Source organism: Ctenopharyngodon idella, chromosome 5 (genome assembly GCF_019924925.1).
Source record: "Ctenopharyngodon idella isolate HZGC_01 chromosome 5, HZGC01, whole genome shotgun sequence".
Taxonomy (NCBI): domain Eukaryota; kingdom Metazoa; phylum Chordata; class Actinopteri; order Cypriniformes; family Xenocyprididae; genus Ctenopharyngodon; species Ctenopharyngodon idella.
In genome coordinates this window covers 22,884,658-22,911,342 of record NC_067224.1, presented here as the reverse complement: position 1 = coordinate 22,911,342, position 26,685 = coordinate 22,884,658, and the positions used below count along the sequence as shown (strand labels likewise).

Below are 26,685 nucleotides of genomic sequence, written 5' to 3'. Positions count from 1 at the left end.
TGCCAACATCAGTGAAGTTTATTTTCTCTCAAGATCTTTTGTTTCCATTTTAATATTTGGCCAGAGGTGCAAACACCTCTGGGGGAAAAAAATTACTTTCTGCAAACAGCATCAAGGTTTTAATCTCTCTGTCTCTCTCTTGCTCTCTCATATGTATATAGTTTGTCCACCTGACTTCTGTCTTGTCATATTGCATATTAGCTAAATGCATCATGAGAAACCCAATGTCACAGCAGACAGTTTACGTCACAGACAGCACAACACTGAACTGGAGGGATTTGCCATTCAGACGTGACGCGCCCGGCACACCAGTTTACAATTCTCCCTAATACTCTTTTTAATGCCTTTAAATGACATTAAGAAAAGCTCATTCATACGGACACACTTTCACTCCAGGTCAAGTATGGCTGCCAGAGCAAAAGTCTGCCATAATCCTCTCACACAAACATTTCCTACCAGCAGAGAGAGAGAGAGAGAGAGAGGGAGGCAGGGCAAAAGAGTAGCGCAATACACAGACGCACACATTCACACATACATGCACACGCATACACGCTCTCTCTCTCCCTCAAATTCTTTTGCTTTTGCCCATTCTGTTATTTCACATATGTAGTCTCTCTTTCTCCATCCTTGCTCTGAATCATGCAGGATTGCAGGTTAGTGTTTCACTTCAGCACACATAGAAACGTCTGGAGAGCTAGCAGAGGGTCTCTGCTCTAGCTATGAATTAACCTGGAATTCTAAAATACTGTATATACTATACTCACAATATTATCATCAGTATCATAATCTTTATATACAGCCAGAGTCTGACTGATATAAACCATGTATTTTTTCTCCCAAGATAATTATTCTAGAAAATAAATTAAGTACCTGTGCAAATATACACAAATCGAAGTGTTCACATTTAAGACATTGGCGCCTTCCGGTGGCCAAACATGGGTACAAACCCACAGAGCCGTAGGATGCAGCTGATTCAAGTCAACATGAGTGCACAGAGGTCTTAATGGATGTTGAACAGATACAGATCTCAGCAGTCCAAACCAGACAGAGCCGGTCTGATGCGGAGACCGGGTCAGACTGGTCCAGGACGTGCAGTCTTTACCCTGTTCAGTTTGAAACAGGAAGCATCTCCACAACAGGAGTCCAGTCACAGAGCAGACAGAACAATGACACAAGGATTTCCAGTGACTCAGCAGTCGGACGAGGAGAAACTGGGTGTCTTTGTGAATGTGTGGCACAAAGGCAGAAAATAAAGTGAACAACAAAAAGTGGATGGACGATGAGATGGCAGACTTGCAAGGTGGGCTGGGAGGCTCACTGTCTGGCTAAAGGTCAAAGGTGAAGCACCACAGCGATACCTGTGGAGTCAGTCATCACAAGTGAACTTTCAAGCATCTCAAAGCATTTGACATACTTACAGCAGACAAAATCGAAATCAAGTTTTCTGTACCATAATCCAACACCCTCTCATGAACAGAGGGAAATGCCATCACAAACATGGAGAAAATGGCATATAACCCTTCAGTATCTACAACATATTTCACACATGACAGCACAATGACTCCTCGATCAAAAAGTAACAGACCAACCATATTAAATCAACGTGTTTATCCAAACTGAACTAGCAAGTGTCCTATACACCTTCCCTACTAAAAAAACTCATTGTTTAAACCCATGTACTTGCTCAATATCTCACTGTCTACAGGCTGGCAGCACCAACAGGGCCAAAGCATGGCTTTACACTAAGGTAGAAACAACTTCTAGACATGACAGTAACATCTATTGCTATTGCACAATTATCACCACTCACAATTACATTTTGATCACCCTCGGTTGTGAATTGCTGTTCATTTTGTGCTTGGCAAATTGACAACTATTGCAAAACTAGGCCTTGTTATACAACAAAAACCAGAACTGGTTTGGTCAAAAAGCAAGCCAAGAGTATTATTTGAAAAAACGGATAAGCTCCAAACAAACCTATTTCTACCCATAAAAACAATCTGAAGCAGCATATATCTTCGATTCAGGTCTCAAACCTGCAAATTAAATCTCTGCTAAATTGATAATAACATTCTTACAATCTGTTAAAGAGACAAACTTGTGTATGGCTAAAAACCAACACGAGTTACAGCGAAAACATGGCCAGTCCATGACGCAATGTCCATTTTTAAACTACATTTCTGTTTGTGTTACACAGCATTGTTAAGATTTTGCAATGAAAACAGAGCCATATAGATGCCATATTATTACAAGATTGCAAGTACAACTGATTTTCAATCAAAAAATCACTTTTTTCAAAGCCCTGTTGGTGCATTCGCCCCAAAAAACATATTTCGTTAGTAAGAGCACTGAACTTCTTCCTGCATGAAAATGTCCTGCATTTTAGATATCTGGTGCCAAAATGATTGGGTAAGGGATCAAAAGATTTTTTTCAATACCAATTTAAATTCAAACCAATTAAAATCAATTTAATGTCGGCAATTACGAAGCCACAACATATTTTGCAATGCAAACACCATTTCTGTATTTGATTAATACTCGAGGTGGTAGAGAATCTATTTTAAATTTTTCTAGTCAGTACCTAGATTGACAATTAAATAGGAAAGGTGTTTTTCTAGACATACAAATTAATCAGATATCTACAATGCAGAAAGAGTGGCTTCTTTATAACACTGAACACTAAAATCATCTGTCTTTGTAAAATCACTCGTGTGATAACCTCAGCTCCACTCAGACTGGGTAAAAGGAGAGGTGACTATTTGCAAAGGATCCCTAAATAGGAGTTGAAATGAAGGATTAACAACCAACCAATCAACGAGCCTGTTCGAAAAGGGTCAGGGAAAGTCATTTGGCATTAAATGTCTCTTCTAAATTAAAAAATGGTAGGAAGTAAGTAAACTGGCACTATACATCAGAAAAACAGATTTTCTAGGGAACAAAATTTAGCTTGGACAATCTCAAAAACAAAGTGTAGATGGTTGGCTTGCAGCCTGATCAAATTTGTGGTCGCCAGCGAATGTGATGTAGATTTGGGTGGGCACCGTGAGCTATGATGAAGTTAGGATACGTTTGCCAACTTCACATTTGTGCATATAGTTCATTGGCAGCTACAGTCCTACATTGTAAATGATTCAATGTTCGACTCAGTATTAAGAAATGTAAGACACATCAAATCACAAAAACATAAAAATGATGACCCGTTTAAAATGTCAAGACTTGTTGAAAACATACAAAAGTGGTTAAAAAAAAGAATGACATCAATTATTGAAGTAAGAATTTCATGACTAGAATGAGAATAAAAATACTAAACTGGATTCAATCCAGATCCAGTGAATGAGGCTGTTCAGAGAGTGTGTGCGTGTGTGTATGTGTATCCGTGTTAAGAAGCGCTCAGGTTTATGTTGTTCATGGTAGGGGTGTGCTTGTTTTTGTACTTTAGATTTCCATATTGTCAGGATTGAGTGTCCCGTGCTTTTAAGGTGACTGTGTTTGTTTACATGTATGTGTGTTCAGTGTTGATTGAAGGAGGGATCAGATTTTGCTTTAAGTCTATAACACATAGGTGGGGTGGGTCAACGTCAGTTCGCTATAACAACGGATATAGTGAGGGGACGTCTACAAGTCTCCTCCCCCGTCCCCTCAGAGCTCCACCTCTTTAGAGATCTGCGATGCGATGTGCCTGAAGGCGAGGGGGGCCCCCCACAGGCGTGTGTAGCGTACTCCATTTGCCTCTGTGGGACCCACACTCAGTTGGCACACCTCAGCTTGGAATGCGACTTTTGACCCTGCCGACCCATGACTGCAGCACAGCAGAAACGGGCCAGCGTGCCGGACCTGGCAGCCGCATCCCCTCGCTGCCTCACGCAAGGCCAGTACCACTTCTGCAGGGGCCCGGGGGGGACGGGAGAGACGACCCCTTACATCCCACCCCCCTCCCCCGCCCCAGGGCTCGGACGCTTTCTGATCCCCAGATAAATGGCCACTGGGAAATAGAGAGAAAGAGAGCATGAGAACTAGAGAGACCGATATAGATTTACAAAAAAAGTTGCTGCAAAACTCATACTTGAGATTCACATATTCAGAAAGAAGTCAATGCTTTCATCACCATTGTTTTATTCTGGTTTATTTTATTTTTTTATGTAATTGTATAATGTTATTTCTTATTACTATTAAAATTATTTAATATTACTACTTATTAATATTATTTTTATGTTAATTATTGGCAGATTTTTTTTCTTGTCACTTTGTGTGTGTATCGATACTTAGGCATTATTTAAATGTATAACAATTATGTTATAAAATATCCACAGCTGAAGTTTATATTATTCTATTCATTGCAATCTGTTGACAAAGTCTGTTCTTAAAGTCAGCATGAAATGAAAATTCAATTATAGTATACAGATATTTCTTGATCTTAACGTAAAGTATCATATGAGGACTCACCCTGTGATCGAAGATCTGCTGACTCCCTCAGATTCATTTGTGACCCTGCAAAGAAGCACACATCTTGAGATGATCTGCATTATCCCAACAGTGTACGAACCATGCAACACAATTCCAACATAACTAACAAAAAGACGAACATGCGTATCTGGATCTCTCAGTCCTGTATGAAGATGACCCAGCAATTTAATCTGCAATTAGGTCAATATAACTAACCCACTGTTGACCTGAGCTAAGTATAATTTTTTTTGCATGTTCCTGGATGCATGCAAACTGATTAGGGACAAAACCTCCATGCAGCATCCTCCAGACTTTCCTCACCCCCACATATTTATCAGACTCGCACAATTCTGCAAAGGACATTGCATGCAGACGAGCATGCCATGTGCAGAGACAGACGGACGTGCAGCGGCAACAGACAGGCAAACAGAGGCAGACAGGGAAACTTACTAACTGTTTTGGATCCCTGTGGAAGAGTGCAACCCGACACTGATTTATTAGAGCCCTGGCGTTTAGAGGGGTCAAGATTGACCCTAGGAGAGAGAAACACAATGAGGAGAGCAAGAGAAAGAGAGAAAGAAAGTCAAAGACAGAAGGATTGAGAGATAGTAAGAGCAAATGGGGAGAAAGAAAGGTAACAGGGAAATAAGAACAAAGAGGGAGAGATTAGGAAAGGTACACATTTGTAAGCTTGGAAAGTTTGAAAAACAGGCAATATGCCAAGGAATGATGAAGGCTTGAAGTGTGAGTGTAAAACCAACTTTTAAGTGGAAAGAATTCCCCAGTGTTATTGGACAAGTAGCACTCCAGCACTTTTTAAAATCAATTAAAATTTTCATTTAGCAGAAACCCAAAACCAAAAATAAAATTTTACATATCCAGGGCTCGACAATAAGGACAACGATCGGGAACGACGATCGGGACAGAACATGGAACTGTCACTTGCCCGATCGGGCCAGTGCTGCATCGTTACGAAAGTTTATCATTTGCATGTGTTTTTAAGCATTGCCCATTTAAATATTCAAGTGCAACAAGACCCGAAGGAGAACACAATCTGTACTCACACACTGTGTGAGAAGTTTTGTGTGCACAACACACATCCGAAGCCACACCTCAGACAGCGCACAAATACTGAATTGAATTATCTTTCACATCTGCTTAAACTTGAACAGACAGATTCACACAAAATTGTATGAAAATGCCCGTATTGGAGAATATCCTAGTAAACATAGTCAGTTATGTGTTAAAGGTAGGGTAGGCAATGATTTTCAAAAACACTTTTTCTTATACTGGTTAAAACTCTCTACACATCCTGATCGCAATCAATAATAGAAGTGGTCTAAATATTAAAACATGTACATGTATCTTCTGTGGATGTCTCAGGACCAAAAAAATCATTCGGTCCGAGTGCAATGATAGAATGTCTTACCTGCCCATCAACCTACGTATTACAATACTTCCGCGTACCCTGCTTGCACAGACAACAAACCGCAGCCACCTTTTATAGTTCCTACTGAACCAAAACAACAAGCTTATGCTGTGTTCATGCCATGTCATAATTACCGCAATTAAGAGATGGCAACCCGTGACATTCGTACAATGCCAACACTATCAACACTGAAATGAATCTGCAACAGTCAGGTACAAGTAAGAGGTCTGAGTCGTTTACGATGATTAGTATTGTAATGTTATGTACTTTGAGACATGATGTAATTTAATGCTGTTTCTCGTTATGCTTTCCAGACTCCGCTGTGCGTATGTGTTTTGAAGGAGGCGGAGAGCGCTCTGAAGGGAGGGTGGGATCTTATGCTTTAAAAGCTAGCTTGCTATTTCTAGCCTCTCTGAAATTGCCTACTCTACCTTTAAGTGAACATAAAAAGTACAGAAATAAAATGCATGTGTAACAATATATTGGATCTGTGCAGCAAAATGACAGCAGCCTAATAAATCTGCAGCTGTCTGTCACTAATGTTAATCAGTTAATGTTACAGTGAAGACTATGAAGTGTTATTTTATATTTGATTACTTTATACAATTTCTGTACCTGAAAACAACTGTTAAACCTACCTGAAAAACCAATGCACCTTTATTTCATTTATATGCTTGCTCGTAATTTGATTAATTGTTCTTATTTTATTGCCGTTCACTTGTCTTGAACAGTATATAAAACTTATGAGTTAGATTAATAGCTTTTGGTGTCATAACCTTATTTATTACAGGATTAGTTCTGTAATTAATTACTCCTGTAATTAAATACGTTCCAAACCCGTAAGACCTTCATTCATCTTTGGAACACAAATTAAGATATTTAATCCCCCATCATTAAAATAGTCCATGTGACAACAGTAGTTCAGCCTTAACCTTTTGAGCAGTATGGTCCCACATATGGGATTAAGAATGTTCAGTGACGTCACATCACTGACAGATTCAAGCTGCTTTCGTGCTTTGGCTGGCGCTGAGCCAGAGACGGACGCGCTCAGTGCTTGTCATATATCACAACTATGCAGTGTTTTCAACCACATAATGTTTTTTTTTTTTTAGGATTCAGACATTTAAATACACATAAGCACTAGTAAAACAATACATTTACAGTTTGTAATACACATTGATGTCAGACATCAGCGGAAGCAGCAATAACAATCCATTCAAATATAATTTGCCAACGTTATTCATATCAGACACACATAGTGGGCCTAAGTAACTATAAAGCTTACTCTATTATTCTTCCAGCTCACCGGTCACTTACTTACATGTATTTTGGGAGAAACTGATGAATTCACGTGCTGTAAATCCGACTGACAGGACTCTCTGAACTGCGGAGCAAACTAAGATGGCGGCGCCCATCTCGCGTCATAGATCAAGATCAAGATCATTTAGATCAAAATCATTCAAGATCAAGGTTTTTAAATGACAAAACACACTCACTTACACATATGTGAGAATTAGAATATCAGATAGTTGATGACATGGTAATCAAGTTTGTGAATATTTTAAATAAAAAAGGAAAAACAAAATTAAAGCGATACATCTGTAATACAGTTTAATTGTGGCTGCGGTGTGTCACGTGACAAGAATGACACGTTGCCATGGAAACAATAAGGGCAAACATTCTAAAATAATGGTCGCCTTAAAAAAACTCACTCTGGGGGGTCAGCTAGAATATTTTAAACTTATGCGTGAAAGGGTTAATGTTATGAAGCGATGAGAATACTTTTTATATGCAAAAAACTTTATTCAACAAATGTTCACGAGCACGATGATGCTGACACATGAGCCGGCCAATACTGAGCAATACTGAGTTCTGTTGTGAATAAAGTCGTTATTTTTGTTTTGTTTTTTTGCACACAAAAAGTATTCTTGTCACTTCATAACATTAAGGTTGCACCACTGTAGTCACATGGACTATTTTAACAATGTCTTTACTACTTTTCTGGACCTTGAAAGTGGTAATTATGTTGCAGTCTATGGTGAGGACAGAAAGCTCTCGGATTTCATCAAAAATATCTTAATTTGTGTTCCGAAGATGAACGAAGGTCTTACAGGTTTGTAAGGACATGAGAGTGAGTAATTAATGACAGAAATTTCATTTTTGGGTGAACTAACCCTTTAAGGTTACATGGGTCAAAAACAATGAAAACAATAACCAGGCCTTTTTTTATTATACATTTTTTTTGGTAGGGCCAGCGAAAATTAAAAATTTTAACCACTGGCCAGACTGGGCCAGTGGTTGTGCCCTAATATTTGTATTTTAGCATCCTTTTTAGTCACGGTGAAATGTGTCCACACTGCTTATCTGTTGCAGCTTGTCCACACTGTATGCACGAAAAAACGCTAGTTAAATGTCACTGTTATGATCAATGGTTTCGGCCCTCCAAAATGGTTTTGGCTGAACAGTTTTGTTTCGGGTTGAATATTTTTGGTTTGGTTATGATATAATGCACTACACACTGTTGCATCCAGCAGCACAAATGCCAGGTAGTAAACAAAAGTACAGTGAACTACCGACCTCAACCAATAAAATCTTTGTCAGTGTAAACAGCTTTATAATCACTTCTCTCTGGATCAGAGTTTTTATTTTCTTTGTATGATGAGAGCTTCTCTTACCTGCGTGTGAGTTTGGAGGTGAGTTTGCTGAACAAGTTAGAGGTGGCCCGGCTGCGAGCATTGGGTGGCAGGGCTCCAGCGTCATGACTGAGGGTGGGCGACGTGGGCGGAGGTCCATAGGTGGGCGGTACACGGTCACGGAGCTGACCCCCGTGAAAGGTGCTCCGGATGGTGGATCCACGTGTCAGCCGACAGCGCTCACCTGAGGAAGAGGAGGAGGATGCTCCCGCTCCAACAATACTGAGAGTGGAGGGAGAGGTGGGAGGGAGGCGGTGAGACAGAGAGCTGAGGAGAGACAGACACAGACAGTGAATGAGAGCCAGACAGTTCACTGCAATATGCAGCACAGTGACAGAGTGTGACTGCGTTTGTGAATGTGTATGTTTGTCACCTGTTGTCTTTGCCGTTCTGCAGCAGCGAGTGTCGGTCAGTGGTGGAACGATCTGTACATACGTACGTGTTTCTGCGGGTCATCGTACTTCCTGGGATATTGTTCTGCAAGGAAGACGGCACACAATATTTCATTAAATAAAATAAAGAATATCAATACAAAACAAAATGCTACACATATACACATAAAATAGGATCCAACAGTCTGAGACCATATTGAAAATCAGGGAATCAAAATGTAATTAAAATGAACAAAGTTTTAATATTAAAAAAAAAAAAAAAAAAGAATTATGATGCAAAATTATTATTTTTTATATTTAGAATTGAGTCTATTACGCTCATCAAGGCAGCAATTATTTGCACAAAAATACAATAAAAATGGACAAATATTATTACAATTTAAAATAACTTTTCTATTTTACTATATTATTATTATTATTATTATTATTATTGGTGCTCAAGAAACGTTTTGTGTGTATATAATAAAATAATGATTAAATGAGAGAAATTTCTCTCACTGTGGTGGCGGTCATCTCCTTGCGCCGATCAGGTATCTCTGCCTTGTTGGGGTTGTTGGCGGTGCTGACCATTGGACTAGATGGTGGTAGGGTTCGGCTGCCCATTACACTACAGCTGGCCTTCCTCGGTGGCATGCGGCTCTCACGCAGCTCACGATCTCCACCACTGGTCGGGCTACGCTTAGGGTGCATCACGGGCATGCTAGGACCACCTGCAGAACAAACTAGTAATGATTATAATCATTAACTATTAAGAGTTCGTTTGTGTTTAGAGTTGAAGGTCAAGTGTCTCTTACAGAAGTCACTGTGCCGTCGCTGGCGGTGGTAGGTAGAGGCGCTGCGCTGAGTCTTGCTATGTGAGGAAGAGGAAGATGATGAAGAGGAGTGTTTGTTGGTTCCATTGGTCATTGGGCTTGGACGCACCCGTGGCAATGTCATACTGCCGCTAACTCGTGACTCAGCACCATCCTATGACCAAACGGCAATAAAAAGAATTAAATAAAAAATAAACTCTCAGAATCCAAGTCTTTGGTTACCTCATGTATTATGCATTACCTCAGTCTTCAGTCCCAACAGTAGATATGTAGCCGTGACTTCATTGTATTTCTGATTGAGTAAAGAGTCCTTAATTTCTTCTGTAGTAAAACCCATCCCGACCATAATCTCTGGAAAGACAAAGAAATCAGTGAGAACAGAAATAAATATTTCCAGACACAATCAGTCTCTTTATTCTATGCATCACTGTAACAGAACAGTTAGTAACAGTAGCAAAATACTTTAATCAGTTTCTTACTGGTCTACATGCTCACCAATGCGGTTGGGGTCACTGTAGTCCTCTGCTGGCTCAATGTGGGGCTTCAGCTCATCGCCCTCATACCCTGCATTCATCCACTTATCCTTCATCACTTGCTGTGGAGGAAATACCAGTATCCTGACTACACAGAAACTTCTTAGCTCAGTCATTTATTTGCATTGACTTCATACACTAATAATAGATTTTAGCGACTTCCACCAAATGCATGCTGTACATCCCACAGCACAGACATTTTACAGAGATATAGCTCAGTAGAGAGCGATCATATAATGTATCTGGTATCATCTTTAGGATTTGGTATGGTAGAGTGTATCAATGAATGTCAAAGTAGGCACCTCTAGCAGGGGCGGTTTCTTCATTAGAGCGATAGGGTGATGCACCACCAAAAGTGTGAAATGGACAGATTTTTTCAATCACATTCAACAACAGAGTTACACTAGCTTTCACCTGTTCTAGACTCTTTGTTCTGCCTCTGGATATATAGTCCAATTAGCATAAAGTCAAGTTCTGTGGTGTACCGCCCCTTTTTGGGCGATTTCACTCTGGCTGAGAATCACCCAGAGTGTTCTCATAGACTTACATAAAGATTTTTTTTCAAACTGGACGCACTGCAATACAATTTCTGTGGGTTCTGAGAGGGCTAGCACCAACGTGCTTTCGTCATCATATGTAACCTTAACTTGTGCAGCGACTGGTGGGAACAAACATACCTCTATTAATAATCTTTAAGCTGAAGTGACATCCAATAATTTCCATTACATTTCACAGACATATTCTCAATCTGTAAATGTTAGAATGTCAAGAGATATTTCCATTTTGCTGTCAGGAGTGGACAAGCCTTCTGCTAGCACAAACTTCCGTGAACCAGCGCCGCCGCGCACATGCACGCAAAACAGACGAACACAATAATTCTGACTAAAATACACATTTTGCTAAATTATTTGTTGTTGAATATTTATTGTTGGTGGTGAACATAAATGTGCCATATGTAGAATTTCAAACCTACAACTAGGCTAAGTGTATTTTTATGATAGCAGTAACTTTAAAGTGACTATTGCAGTGTAATCAAAATTGCCTAATAATTAGTCTGTGCTTTTGTTTTTATTTATTTTCATATTTAGTTTAGTAAATTTAACTTCTGCTTTAAAAAGCATTATTTTGTTTTTAGATTGTAATGTTACAATATTAGAATGTAATGTGATTTGACCCCTCTTTTTGCACATAATATATAGTATAGACTACACCGGTTACATTCATTATGTACATTATGAACATTGTTTGTATGACAATATTGGGCAGGATGTGAAATAACATTTTTTAAATTAAATACAGTTTTTTTTTATTAAAATAGAAAAATATAGAAAATATTGAGACTATAACGTACATCGCCATTCAGCCTAAAAATACAGAGATATGATTTTTTGGACATATCACCCAGCCTTACATTATGGCATGCTTTAAATGCTGAATTTTCCATGTTTTAACTAAGCAGTAATGATACATTATTATATCATTTGTTAAATGGTTATTTAAAAATCACATTCAATCCTGCATTACTAATTCGGTTTGTTCCCCCCTTGTATATTTTTTATTAAAATGTTTTTATCACCAGCTGCCACTGACCTCTAGAGTGCAACGTTTGCTGGGATTAAGCACAAGAAACCTGCGCAGAATCCCCTCACAGTCTGTAGACATGTAGAAGGGTACACGGTACTTCCCCCTCAACACTCGCTCACGCAGCTCCTGGAAAACACATGCATCAGCAAACAGTATGACAAAGAGATATCAGTGCAGTCTTTAAGGGTCGTGACACACCAAGCCGACGGTTGGCCATCGACCAACGTCGGGCCATCAGTGAGCATCTGTCGGGCTAGTTTTTGGCTTATTCAGCATATTGAATCGGTATCTGGGCCGTCGGTGAGAGAGACTGCTCTGATTAGCTGTTCAGTTTAGCGAATGTGTCAGTGCACAAGAATAAAAATGAAAGTGATGAAAAAGTGAGCGAAGATGTCAAGACGGCACAGGCAAAAGGCTATTCTAAATTTTCCATTCTAGTGTGCAAATATTTTCATAACAACATGAGCAACATGGAATAAAGAAAGTGATCAGCATGACTGATATTCAAAATGGTAAACAAGAGCTGCTTTGACAGTTTGATATCTGCAGTCCTAGTTTCAGTTTCTCTTTTTGAATGACGAATACAGACTATTGATACCTGCTGAGGTAGACAGTTATTTCCTTACATGCAGGCGCAGAACGCATGTGCTAGTTGACAGTCGCCTGTAGTAGTTGCAGTGTGTTCAAGCACAGCTTTTTGTTTGAGACACAGCCGAAAGGTGAAAACACAGTCAGCTTTAGTCGCCGCTAGTTTAGTTCTGACTTCGGCTTGGTATGTCACAGCCTTTAGACAGTAAGATACTAAAGAATTTAGAAATAAGGCTTTAAAGAACTTTAAATTAAAATGTTTAAAACCAAAGTTAAGACACATTCAAAGTTCCGTAAAAAACCCACACAATTTGAAATTATTTTCCCTCAATGTACTCTACCATCCAAAAGTTTGGACTCAGTAAGATTTTTTTTTAATTATTATTAATACTTTTATTCAGCAAGGGAGCATTAAATTTATTAAAAAGTGACAATAAAGACTTAATTTCTTTGTTACAAAAAATGTATTTCAAATAAATGTGTTTTTTATTACTTTCTATTTATCAAAGAATCCTGGAAAAGATCGTATTTTCCACAAAAATATTAAGAAGCACAACTGTTTGACAATGATAATAATAAGAAATGTTTCTTGAGCAGCAAATCAGCAATTTAGAGTGATTTCTGAAGGATCATGTGACACTGAAGACTGGGATAATGATGCTGAAAATTCAGCTTTGCCAACACAGGAATATATTACATTTTAAACAAATGCAGGCTTGGTGAGTAAAAGAGATGTCTTTCAGAAAACAAAACAAAAAAATCTTACCAACCTCAAACTATCGAATGGTAGTGCATTTTGTTGTAAATACCAATGTAACTGGTGTCAGTTTATCAATCTCACAATCACAGAATATTGCAATAAGACACTGTATCAATTCTTTCCCCGTAGGATGTAAAGTGGCAGGAATGGATCATTGTGAGTGTAGGAACAAAGTAACTGTACCTTGAGGTTCTGTCCATCAAAAGGAAGAGACCCGCTGACCAGCGTATACAGGATGACACCCAGGCTCCAAATGTCCACCTCTGGCCCATCATACTTTTTTCCTTGAAACAACTCTGGAGCTGCATATGGCGGGGAACCGCAGAAGGTGTCCAACTTATTCCCCAGCGTAAACTCATTACTAAAGCCAAAGTCTGCTATCTTTATGTTAGCATCTGCATCCAAAAGCAAATTCTCTGCCTACAAATACAGAAAGACATGAAAGAGTGAAGGAGGCAAAAAAACAGATGAACTGTGTGAAGGAGAGGAAAACAAAGAGAAACAAACACATACTACAAACACTAATACTACTTTATACTTTTAGATTATAGTACTTGTCCAGTTGCTTTTTTTTTTTTTTTTGTATATTTAAAATGATTCATTAGTATCAAAACTTAATAAGATTTAATGGGGGGTTGAAAAATCTGCATAATCCAAGATATATTCTCTCACACAATTTTGCTTCTCAAGTAAAATGAAAATCCAGTTCATACCTTCAGATCTCTGTGAACTATATTCTTCTGATGACAGTAATGAACAGCTGACACAATCTGAAACATAATAAAAAAAATATTACAACCCAGGTAAAACACATGAAACTGGAGCTGAAACTGTAAACCAGGGGCTTAATGTGATGCAACAACTTGATCTTAAACTGTATGTGCTGTAGTGATTAGGTAAATGTCTCACCTGTCTGAATTTGGCTCTAGCCTCAATTTCTTTCATTCTCCCATGAGACACCAGGTAATCAAACACCTCACCTGGAAGACCAAATCACACATGAATAATGTCCCAAAATATCACAGATGTACCTATAAATGTTATGAGTATCAAAGGTCTTTTTGCATTATGTTTCAGCTCTGGAGAAAAACCAAATAAACCACCCTATAGTAAACACACACCTCATAAAGTACTTTCATGGCCACTCTAGTATGTACTAGTTTACAGTTACACAATGTAGTATACCCTATACTTCAGTATGTACTTCAGAGCTCACCTCCACTTGCATATTCCATTACAAGATAAAGCGTCTTCTCTGTTTCAATGACCTCAAAGAGTTGCACTGTAATATACAAGAGTAGCAGAGATTAAATATTTTTGGAAAGCTTATATTTAAACAGCATTAGCTAATTATTTTGCACAGTCAGTATTATAAAAGCAGCATTCATGCATGCATGCATTTGTTGCATTTTAGTGCATCTTACCAATGTTGGGGTGACGGAGAGTCTTCATGATCCGCACTTCTCTGAACAGCTGCAAGAGAAAAGAGAAAGAAAGTAGGAAAGAGAGGGTGGTGTGATTCTTCAGTGATTATCAATAAAACAAAATGCCATTTAAATTCTGTTCCCAGAATTTACTGATATTCTTATCATCATCAACTTGAAGCCTTCAGGTATGACAGTAAAATCCAGATAGAATATATACTTCGGCATTTTGCTGTCTCTCATTATGAAGGGAGTACCCAATGTACCATTCCTGTTGCTGTGGAAGCCCCAGGATGCACCTGCACCAATCTGCATCTTTCCCATAATACATCTCACAGATGTGTGTTCAGAAGTAATTGCTTTGATACACCCCTAATTTCTCTAATTCACGCTATTAGATAATACATATATATGTACATGAAGGCACACACACACACACACACACACACACACACACACACATGCACAAGTGAAAATGTAACAGATTAAATAAATTCAGTCTGTTTGCTAGTCAATACAGAGGTCTAATCAAACATCTAGGAGGAGCTTGTATATCTAATCCTGTCAATCATATCACAAGAATGATCATATCAGCTGTTTTCCTCACTTCTGTGACTTACTGAGACTTGTCAACTATCACAATACTCTTCTCTTTTTTTATCACATTGCCTCATTCTCTCATAATGACTAAGCACAGTATTGTGTTAAAACAAAAAATTCACTAAATCTATTTAATAACCACTACTGTCAGTTTAAAGTTGGCATTAAAAATGGAAATTCACCCTATATATTTTCTTAATGTTTGTTATTGATCTTATCGTGAACGACTCATCCATGTTTTGTTTTTTTTGTTTTGTTTTTTTTGACCTTGTAATTTTTTTCAATCAAAATGTCATAACTCAATAGCACCGTGAAACGACAAATTTCTTTCTGGTGACGTATGCTGGACTTCTCCAATCATTTGGTCCACTTAAACCCACCCCGTTATCGACGGCAAGCTCATATTAGATCTGCCTCAATCCAATCATCCAATCAACAAACAGCGCATAGGAAAAAGTCTTAGCCCTATTTTTTTCTTTTAGATACTCTTGTTATATTGCAACTTGACATAAAATAAAAAAGTTTAAAGTTTAAAACTGTCTTGTTGACATAAAAGCTCAAAGATGTTTGAATTACCTGAAAAAATATACAAATCAGAAGACCAGAAGAAGATTAGAAAATGCCTCTTTTGCAGACAGCCACATACTGTAAATGAATGCTGCAGTGAGCCATATCACATGTAAACATACTTTTTATTACTTATTTTATGGGAGATAAAACAGAAACTATCATCTAGCACAAGGGATTTCAAAGTGGGGTCCGTGAAATAATTTGCTATACTGTATTTCCGGATTACAAGTCACGTTTTTTTTTTTTTTTATATTATCTGAGACGTGCTAAGATTTATATTCCAAAGTGACTTATATAATGCATTTAACGTCAAATCAGTAAAACATGGACACTTTCTATATTCTATATATTTCTCATGTCTGTGTGAAAAGTAGGCAGTATTCGCTGCTGAGTCTTGGTTCATTTTTGTTATGTGCTTCAGGAAAAAGTTAACGGAGACCGAAATGAAAAGAGCATTTTGTTTGTTTTCTTTATTTTATATAAGTATGACGTTTTGCTGTTATTTTGAAGGTACACAAATTAAAATAGACCCTTTACCATATTGAATGATGTCTTATCTGATGGGGTATTTTAAATGGTTTCCGCTGATATAAGGAATCTAAATGATTGTGCCAGTGCCTCACGCGCACTGACACAACATCAGTTCTTCTCGCATTGCTAACTTGACATCGCAGCCTAAACTAAACATAGGAACTAAACTAAACAGAAAAGTTATTCAGTTACTCAATTTAATTGGTCTGTTGTACAATATGAAAGCTGTGTCGCTCAGCGTGAGGATGCCGTGGTGTTATTCCGAACATATTTTTTGCATATGTGAAGGATGCTGTTTTATGTGGACATTGGGATTTTTATTTTATACATATTATTTTACATTTTTTCTCTTTTTCTGAATAGGCCTACCATTAAATTTAAAGGATTTAGAGAGAGGGTAAGTAAAATACATGTTTATAGTGTTTAGAGTTTGTTATCATTTCATCTTATACCAGTATTTTACATTATTTCTGAATCTAATAATAAAATGTGACTTAAACACCGATGCAAATTACCTTTTTTTTTTTTTCTCTCAACAACGCAAGTTTGACCTGGTGCAGACACATCATGACACAATATGACACAGGACAAATCTCTAAGCTTTTCTTTATGTGCAACACTAAAGGGCAAAAAAAGACGGATGGGACAAACACTTAATATGACAACTGGCAAATGCTCAGCTGAACAGTGATTCCAGCATTATAACAGCTCATATCAGCCATATGAGTGATTAGAAAACCAAATGTGACTTATGTTCAATAAGAGTGGTTCACGGTTTGTGTACAGTTTAACTGTGTGTGTTACAGAGCTGAGCCTGAATCACGGTGGGGCATTCTGGGCCTGTGGAGAACCGCAGCTGTCGACCTCTCCTCTCCAACACATACACTAAGCACACGAACAAATGATGCACTTTGTAAACAAGACTGCCTATGGCCAGATTTAATAAGATAAGCCAAAGGACTTGGGAATAAAATATACATAACTAAACAGTGCATGGAAATACAGTTGATATTTAGAGAAAAATATTTAATGATCTCACACACCAATGCTTCCCATAAAAAAAGATAGTTCATGCAGTATCACTGATGTCCGTTGCTACATTTCAAATTTTGCAAACAAAGGCGGAGCCCTTGAATTAAACACAGTTGTCTGAGCTGACATTTAATGTAAGATCCATCCAGATGATTGAAAACCACTGATTTCACAAGTGTGTTCAAAGACAGAAGCATATCAAGCATAGGTTTGTCAATAATCAATAAAAATCTTGTTGTATGCTCAAACTCAGAGCAGTGTTGGAGTGGTGGGCTTCAATGGGAGGAATGAAGGCCGGAGATAATCTATTACGAGACAGATGAGTCACTGGCATACAGGAGAGAGCACAGACTCAACAGAGACACTAAACACTAACACCACACACACATTACTGCAATACTTTCAGGAGCCTCGCACCTTTCTAGATCAGCATATATAGTTATATATACACTGTTCACTTGAGGCACTTTATTTGTGATACATGGATTTTCTGGACACTTGGTGGTATTTATATAGGGTGTGGATATTTTTCCCATTTCTGTATTAAAAGTGTTAAAATGACATCATTGTTTGGCATTGCGACAGTTGTCTTAATAATGAAAATGTCTTGAAAACATAAAAATTTACATAACTGTCTTACCTTTTGTAGGCTGGTTGGGTTCAACTGTGTCTTGTCGATAATCTTTATTGCAACCTAAATAAACATTGCACAATTAGTGATTTGAGCTCCAAAACATAAATTTTTCTCTATGCCAGGTAGACAGAAAAGCTTGAGATTGTTTGTGATCAAACCTGTTGTAGTATCATTTGACATTCATTAGTAAATGCTTTTATTAAAGACTTGGTAGAGGGACTGGAAACCAGTTTAAACAATTCTTGTTTATGAAAAATGACAATATGTACACTACCATTCAAAAGTTTGGGGTCGGTAAGATTTTTTTTAATACTTAAAGAAGTCTCTTATGCTCAGCAGGCTGCATTTATTTGATCAAAAACACAGTAAAAACAGTAATATTCTGAAAAATTATTACAATTTAAGATAACAGTTTTCGATATATTTTAAAATGTAATTGTGGCAAGCAGGGCAGGGCCAAAGGTGCGTTCACACCATATCGTAATTAGTGTAACTACGTGATTCTGGCGCGTAAAAAGCATTCATGTCCTTGTAGAGCTCGTAATTACATTTTGTAAGCTGGGAGTTTTCTGAAAGCTCCCACGTGTACCACGTGGCCGCTGTACCACCTGACTGTTGTAGATTAATTTAGGCGTTGATAGTGGTGCCATAGAAACGCATATTCTCAGTCCGAGGACGTGAACAGCTCCGAATATAGCATCACGTGTTGTCATCTCAAGATTACGGTAATTACGCGGTTGCGTAAATGCAGCACAAGAGCCATGGGAAGGAGTGAGGCCACTGACGCGATTGCTAATGAGCGTCACCTGCACGCCACACCAGTCTCAAGTCTCGCGGAGGAGCTCCTGAAGGAGTGATGACAGTGAAGGACAAGAGAGGACCAGGCCTGGACTTTATGTTGTGTTTTATTATGTTTGCATGCGGCATTCATCGGTGAGGGGCTGCTGCTTTACTTTCCCTTTGTTGTTTGTTTATTTTTTTATAAAATTATGTTGAACATTTGCCGGTTCCCACCTCCTTCTTCCCTGAACTTTAAACATTGTTACTGTAATTTATTCCAAAGCTGAATTTTCAGCATCATTACTCTAGTCTTCAGTGTCACATGATCCTTCAGAAATGCTTATTTGGTGCTCAAGAAACATTTAGTATTATTATTATTATTATTATTATTATTATCAATGTTGAAACAGTTGTGCTGCTTAATATTTTTGTGGAAACCATGATAACATTTTTTCTCGATTCTTTAATGAATAGAAAGCATTTATTTGAAATATAAATCTTTTGTAACATTATAAATGTCTTTACTGTCACTTTTAATCCATTTTGGATTCTTTTAAAGAAATATCTTACTACACCCAAACGTTTGAACAGTACTGTATGTATTTGACTCTATTATTAGAATACTACAGAAGATAGATAAGAAAAATCATAATAATATAATATATGAAGAGAAATCTGTGTCAAGGTTTTAAAGGTTCAGAGTTTTGGTCATTTTCAGGAGTGACAACCATACTGAATAAATTAAAAAAATCCCGATAGTGATAACGAAATTTACTCATTAAATTTGTAGTGTGTACAGCACCCAACTGTAAAACTAGTTAATGCAGTGATGTATTGTGTGTGTCTATGTCTCTTTTCTTCTTGTGTGGTGCAATTCAGAGACAGAGCCATGTGTCTTGACTCATTCGCAAATTCTCATGCCAGTCTGTCTCTTCCGTAGCTGCTCCCACCAGCCATGTGGTCTAGGAGTAACTCATATTGTACACTTCAGACAGAGCACATGCTGTTAGTAGCAACTTAAAGAGTATAAACAAAGCACACAGTTAATTGGTATTTTATTAAAAACTGCATCTGAACATTACTTTGATCAAAAAGAGCACAAAACTTTTACCATTCATGTTACCTAATTTATAGCCACAATAGTGGTTATGTCAACCATTGTAAGTCTGGGAGTGACAATTGTATTCCGTACACACACACGAAACCATAATTAGGGTATTTAAATGCAGCTGTCACTCCCAAAAGTGTATACGTGGCTCCAGACTGCCACACATAAGTTCACTATTAATTGTGCACGAGTTTTTAAACTTTCTATTATGGCATTTAGAAAAATTGTAGAACTTTAAATATTTTAACACTGTATGCAGGAACAATTCTTTAAACATCACATTCTATTATTATCGAAGATTATTAAAGCTCTTTGCTGCCCACTAACAAGTCCACCTAAATCACACTATATCAGCTTTGGTTTATAAAAAGTAAACGTGGGCAAGGAAATTTTCACACTTAAGTTGGACCACTTTAAAAATATACTACCCAAAGAATTACAGCTCACAAGTGTTCTGATGAGAACAGCTCTTGTACCTTCATCTTATCACACCCTTCTGGTTTTACCTATGTAAACTCTCTCTCTTTGTCTCTCACCTCTTTGCCTGTGAGGATGTGGCGGGCTAGTTTGACTTTAGCAAAGTTGCCCTTGCCGATGGTTTTAAGGAGCCGGTAGTTTCCGATGTGTGGCAACTCGTCTGAGCAGGAGGCCATGGAGTTACGACATCTGGCACCCAGTGAACGACTTGACACATTCGTCCCCTTCTCTGAACGACTCGCCACCAGAGACGCATGCTGAACGGAGAGACAGACACAGAGAAAATTTATTAAGATGAATTCAATTCAAGTTGTAACAATTAGACTGGATTAAACTGGGGATACATGTTGATGTTGAAGCAAACAGAAAGAACATGGCCTCAAAGAAGGAAACCTGCCTGTGCTTCTAGCCACTAAAAAAGACAAGTAGTTAGCTCAGATCACAGAAATTGCATGTAGAAATTCAGAAGCAGAATTTAATTGAGGAATAGGAAAGTTTTAGGAAGGAAACTGTAGTGAAACAGACTAATGCTACAGCATTGACCGACTGCACCAGATTTCTGAATTAAATCCTCATTTACTGATTAAGCCTCTTACTACACACACAAAAATCAGTCTACACTGATGCAGATGGCCACACAACTGTTGTAGTAGCTAGTAATTAGTGTTTTATTATACCCATGTTTTGCTTTCTTTGGTCACTGCAACGCTTATTTTTTTATCGATTGATTAATTTTACTATAGTGTGAACAATTACGAAATTATTCGGCGGAAATAGTTTTGGTGGGTCAATAACATTTCGTGCACACAACATGAAAAACCTACAACAGGTAAACATGTTAGCAGTGTGGACGCACTCGCGACCAGAAAGGATGCTATAGCAACTTTACTATAGTATGACTGGTTTAATTTATCACATGAAAACACGACACCCTGGACTGCATACTAAGTTCAATTACCCAATTTGCTAAATTTAATTACTCAAACTTCATGTTCAGGTTTAGTTTTTAGGCTAAATGAAAACCTTAATTTTGGTTTCAATGTTTTGGTAAAAAATTCATTTCAGTGCATCACTAGTTCACACAGTTACAGAGAAGATTAGTAACTGCTTTTAAAGACAAAAAAAAAAAAAAGTTGAGTCCTCACAGCTTTGATTATACACACATTGAAACGCAAACAGTTAGTGCTACAATAATAGAATTAAAACAGAATTTAAAAAAGAAATAAATAACTTTCTAAGCCTTCCTATGTCTGTTTTTAAGTGTCTGAAATTATTTAGAAATATGTTAATATGAATGGACATTTAGATAATTTAGCTTGCTTGTCATAATAAAAAATAATTTTAAAAATTCACAGCGAAACACAAACACACAGAGCTGTACACATACAAACACATGCACAACCTTAATAAATGGTGACTGAAATCATATGAATTATCATTTAGATCGCTGATGTGATGATGGTATACGAGAGCGTGCAGGAAAACGGAGGTCAGCATTGGTGTGTGAGTAATTCTGCCCTTTAATACAGGATTAACTTACTTTGCCATGGAGGTTTTAGTCTGTCGCAGCTGAAACTAAACTTTCTATTTAGATTAGCACATTTAAACCTGACTGAGCCCTGAACACTTAAACTAACATCTGGTAAAGTTTACTAAACGGCTCCAACTGCCCCCCTTAAGAGGGGAGAGGAAGGAGCTCACACAGAAATCAAAACATGCCCAGGTCCCCATCTGCACCGCCGACCATAAGATTACAGCTCAGGGATTGAATAAATTACTAACGATACCCTGCCATATTCTTACTGGACTCTACCTCACACACACAGGTCTCACTCACTCTTATTTTTGAAAAATTCTAACCAAATAAAAATAGCATAGACTGGTCCTATTTGAAAAGAGTCTGTTGGGAGAATCCCAACTGTGAGAGAGCATGTGTCGGCACTTGGGTGGGTGTTAAGCAAGTGTAGTCCAGTTCTGACTCACATTTTCACTATATTTCTGATCTGGTTGTTTTATCATCCTGTACAAAGATCTTTAAATGCCCCATCTTTCCATAATATATGGTATATTATGGTCAGAATATATTTGCTCAATAAAATGTACCATGCACATTATCTTAGCTTTGTATCCTAAAACTGTGTCCCCGTTCCATGTCAAAGGAAGCATTATCTGCTAGAGTTACCTGTAATAACCACCAGATTATTGTCCTCTAAGACTGTTTGAAAACTGAAAAATGCTCTGCCTTTGCAGTTTATACACAAAGGTAAGAAGTCAACATCCATATTCAACATCTGTGTCACATACTATTTACTAAAATGTCTTCATCTGGTTGGTTTTTGATGACATAGATTTATCCTTTGCTGTCTAGAATCCTGTGCATGTTTCAGCAGTTGGTCTAAAGAATAACAATAGCGACTGAGGGAGAATTTGAAAGAAAGGAGTAATTTTTATATACTCTACCGTTCAAAACTTTTGGGGTCAGTAAGACTTCCTAAAAAAATTAATACTTTCATTTAGCAAAAGGATAATCAAACAGATCAAACAGCAAAGACATGTATAATGTAACAACTGATTTCCATTTCAAATAAATTCTGTTCTTTTGAACTTTCTATTTATCAAAAATGTATCACCACTGTTTCCACAAAAATATTAAGTAGCACATTGATAATAATAAGAAATGTGTCTTGATTACAATGATTTCTGAAGGATCAATGACAATCAAGACTGGGGCTAATGATATTTTTATTGAGAGGCAGACACAGTCCAAATGCAAAAATGTTCTCAGTTCCATCAACAACCTGATTCTTTACATAAAATGTGGTTACTTTCATGAATTACTTTAATGAATTACTTAAAACGTTTACCTTGGTGCTTGCTTTAAAATTTACAGCAAGTAAAATTATATTCATTAAGCATTAACATCAGCTGAGTTTGTTTATTATCATTTTAATAAGGTTTCAGACTGTTTCAATCAAGCAGTCAAACATCAGATAAATTGAATCCCTGCTTATTTTACATCAACAACACTCTTTTAATAAGTAAATTAATTAAGTAAAACCATAGCTGTTTTAGATTTAGTTTACTAAGTTACTGAAGAAACACTAAATACATTAGCCAACAGAAGTCTAGGTCAGTTAACCACACTGTAATGTGATGGCGCAGAACCACTAGGCCACTACACCAGCCAGTGCGTCTGATCATGGAGCAAGCGACTGTAGACGAACGGAGACGGCTGATCACAGCTAACGCTAAAACCTCACTCCACCCTCCCTAGATGACTCTGGTGCCCCAAATGGTTATATTCATTTTCTAATATGCAGAGACAGAGTGCTTAGAGTTCCTTGCTATTCTCCCGCAAATTCTGCCAATGAAGCAAAACCGCTCTCTGGGAGAGGAGCGCGCGCTGAGAGAGCATGGCGCTCGTGCGCAGATGATGCGCTGATGTGTACACTATGCGGATGGCCTGCGCTCTACTGCCAGAGCGTTTCGCAGCGCCTCTTTTGCTGCTTTGCACATTCAAGGATGCGGCCCATTTTGCCAAAGAACCTGCTACGCGTACATGGGCCACTGTATCCTGCCTCTCCATCCTCCCATGAACGATATCAGGCAATAAATTCATATTCAATCCCGGCTGCAAAAATGACCGTGCACCTGACGTTATATAGGTACTGGGCGTTGTAGAATATGTGTATGAACGGAGCGCAGAGATGATATATTACAACAATAATAATTCATTTGTAATGAAGATACTTACATGATCTGTGCTCCGGTCGTTCGCAGAAGGTAAAGCAGACCGAGAGGACATTTTCCCTGAGATTGCAAACGATTAAAGAGGAATAGCGCGAACAGTATTTACAGATTTAATCTCCCCCGGTAAACGCTGCCCACATCGGCCGTGCTGCTGCAGCTGGGGCCGTGCTTGTCTCACACCGCCTGCTCGGTAAAGCCTGCGTCTGTCATGGCAGCGGCAACAGCAGTCCGCAAATCTCACAGATGTCCTCGAGACAGCTGCATTATTTTTCTGCGATGCAAACCGTGACGATCAAACGCGTCTGTTGACGATGTAAACGCAAGCGCGGCGGTATATATGTGCTAAAACAGAGTAATGCTTGGCCGGAGCCCAACGATTTTGTAGCGACTCGCTACCCCCCGCCTCATCTCCGCGAGCAAAACAAATACGGCTCCGACAACCCCGTCCTCTTTTCTCATAATAATACCGATTATCTATCCGCTCCCCTGTACCGCACACTCTTGCGCGCGCTCGCTCTCTTGTCGCATCTGTTTGTCATGGGAAAACAGAAGCTTTGGCCGGTGACGAGGCCGAAACCCGTTCACATCCTAAAGCAGCCGTTATATTCCAGCGGCAGATATGCGAGATGCGCCACTGCTGCCTCCGCTAGCGCTCGTCTCGGTACTGACACAAGCGCGCGGACGCACACGCGCGCGCACTGATGGACAATTTAAAGAGCTCCACACAAGCAGACTGATAGAGACCTTACTTATGTCCAAATTCTCCGTGACTGTATTAATCTTTAAACTCGTAATCGTTATTTTTCATTTAATATATAAGCATTACTTATTTAAATGTCTATTAAGAGCTAAAGGGGAATAGCTAAAGCTGTTGGAGCTATCAATCTTCTTATAAACAGTGAAATTGTAATGAAAATAAATGACAGAGCGCAAAACTGTATATTTACAGGCCAGTGGCAAAAGACAAGATTATAAAAAACTAAAGGATGTAACAGACCTAGATGACTGTTTTCTGTTTCTGTATAGCTGAGCATTTGACTGAATAAAAGCAATGTGATTAAATGCTGTCAATCAAGTATCTCCATTTTAGTAATTGGTTTCTGAAACACCCAAGGGTGGACACACACTTGGACACATCATCAGTGATGACCCCAGGGTCGTATGGTGTTTCGGGTCTTAGATCACCAGACATAGATGCCGCCTAAATCATAATCATACAGTGTTCGTTCATTAGCCAGAGGAGAAATGGCTCCTGACTGAGCCTGGTTTCTCCATTCTGTCACCTGACGGAGTTTGGGTTCCTTGCCACTGTCGCCTCTGGCTTGCTCAGTTGGGGACACTTAATATTCAACAATATTACTGATCTGACTGCACTGACACTATTGTATGAGAACTGAACTGAGCTGGATGATGACATCACTGTTTTCTCCAGAGCTGCTGTATATATAATTGAACTAAATTAATAACTAATGACTTTTACAACAGAAATGAATCAACACTGAACTTACTTAAGCTGGACAATGACACTATTTTCTTCTAGGGCTGGGAAAATACACCTATCTCCTGATTTGACACTATCACGATACTTGGGTGCCGATACGATATGTATTGTGATTTTTAAGTATTGCGATTCGATATTAATATGTATTGTGATTTTTGTTTGCTTTTTTTATATCCGTAGATGTCTCTCCGTCCTCCATTTTTCACTTTCTCGTGTTCACTAGTAATACACATGACGTCATGTAATACTCCCCGATACAACACATATCGCCCTCTCAGGGCTCAACGCTAAGGATTTTTTCTACTGGCCTGGTTGGGCCAGTGGTTCAAATTTTTACTTGCCCTGCCAAGATTTTCACAGGCTCCACCACAAAAAAAAAGTTTGTTGTTTTTTACACATAACCTTAATAAATAAGGTTGTGACACCAAAAACTACTAGCCTAATTCATATAAATTTCAAATATTGTTAAAGACAATTAAACTGTCAATAATAAAATAAGAACAAATCATAAAGTTACGAGCAACAGCACAAATACAATAGAATATACATATAAATAAAATATGCTTTTCATGTTTTTCAGATAAATCTAAAAGTAATTTTCAGGCAGAGAAAATGAATAATCAAAGGTAAAATAGCACTGCATAGTCTTCAATGTATAAATTAAATATAGATTAATCCTTATTAAAGTTACAAAAGTTATTTAGTCAAGAGCAGTGAGTGATTTTTTTCTTTGTCCTTTATTGTTTGAATAACATTAAAACAAAGACAGCAGCAGGTTTATTAGGCTGCTGTCACTTTAAGGGCTGCACAGATCCAATATACTGTTACACATGCGTTTTATTTCTCAACTATGTTCACTTAAGATATAACAGATTATGTTTACTAGGATCCTCACCGAGACCGGCATTTTTTGACGTAATTTTGTGTGAATATGTCCGTTCAATTGTAAGAATATGAGCTCAATTCAGCATTCGCACGCTGTCTGAGAAGCGGCTTTCTGGGCTTGCACTTCGGATGTGCATGCACACTAAGCTTCTCACGCTT

The 26,685-nt window shown here is 38.1% G+C and overlaps 1 protein-coding gene across 2 annotated transcripts; it reads right to left on the bottom strand.

Moving 5' to 3' along the window:
* On the bottom strand, positions 1-24,833 carry mark4a (MAP/microtubule affinity-regulating kinase 4a). 2 transcript variants are annotated; one of them, XM_051894811.1, is made up of 18 exons: positions 24,145-24,832; positions 20,450-20,647; positions 18,032-18,085; positions 14,659-14,707; positions 14,451-14,516; positions 14,144-14,214; positions 13,948-14,004; positions 13,418-13,654; positions 11,893-12,012; positions 10,265-10,364; positions 10,011-10,120; positions 9,752-9,923; positions 9,456-9,667; positions 8,939-9,042; positions 8,548-8,832; positions 4,894-4,976; positions 4,444-4,488; positions 3,776-3,982 (listed from the first exon to the last, which is right to left on the bottom strand). In XM_051894811.1, exons 1-18 carry the CDS (start codon positions 24,193-24,195, stop codon positions 3,918-3,920), a joined length of 2,079 nt encoding a protein of 692 aa, XP_051750771.1. In that variant the 5' UTR covers positions 24,196-24,832; the 3' UTR covers positions 3,776-3,917. The 2 variants fall into 2 exon arrangements, with proteins under 2 accessions (XP_051750770.1, XP_051750771.1); XM_051894810.1 differs by lacking the exon at positions 4,894-4,976 and having other exon boundaries at positions 1-3,982; positions 24,145-24,833.
* Between the last annotated feature and the right edge of the window lie 1,852 nt (positions 24,834-26,685).

Coding starts and splice junctions, on each gene's coding strand:
- mark4a (XM_051894810.1), bottom strand. CDS start 24,195: ATGTCCTCTCGGTCTGCTTTACCTTCTGCGAACGACCGGAGCACAGAT. Junction 14,215..14,450: donor AATGGAATATGCAAGTGGAG/GTGAGCTCTGAA, acceptor TTGGTCTTCCAG/GTGAGGTGTTTGATTACCTG. Junction 8,833..8,938: donor CAGAACGGCAAAGACAACAG/GTGACAAACATA, acceptor GTCTCTCCTCAG/CTCTCTGTCTCACCGCCTCC.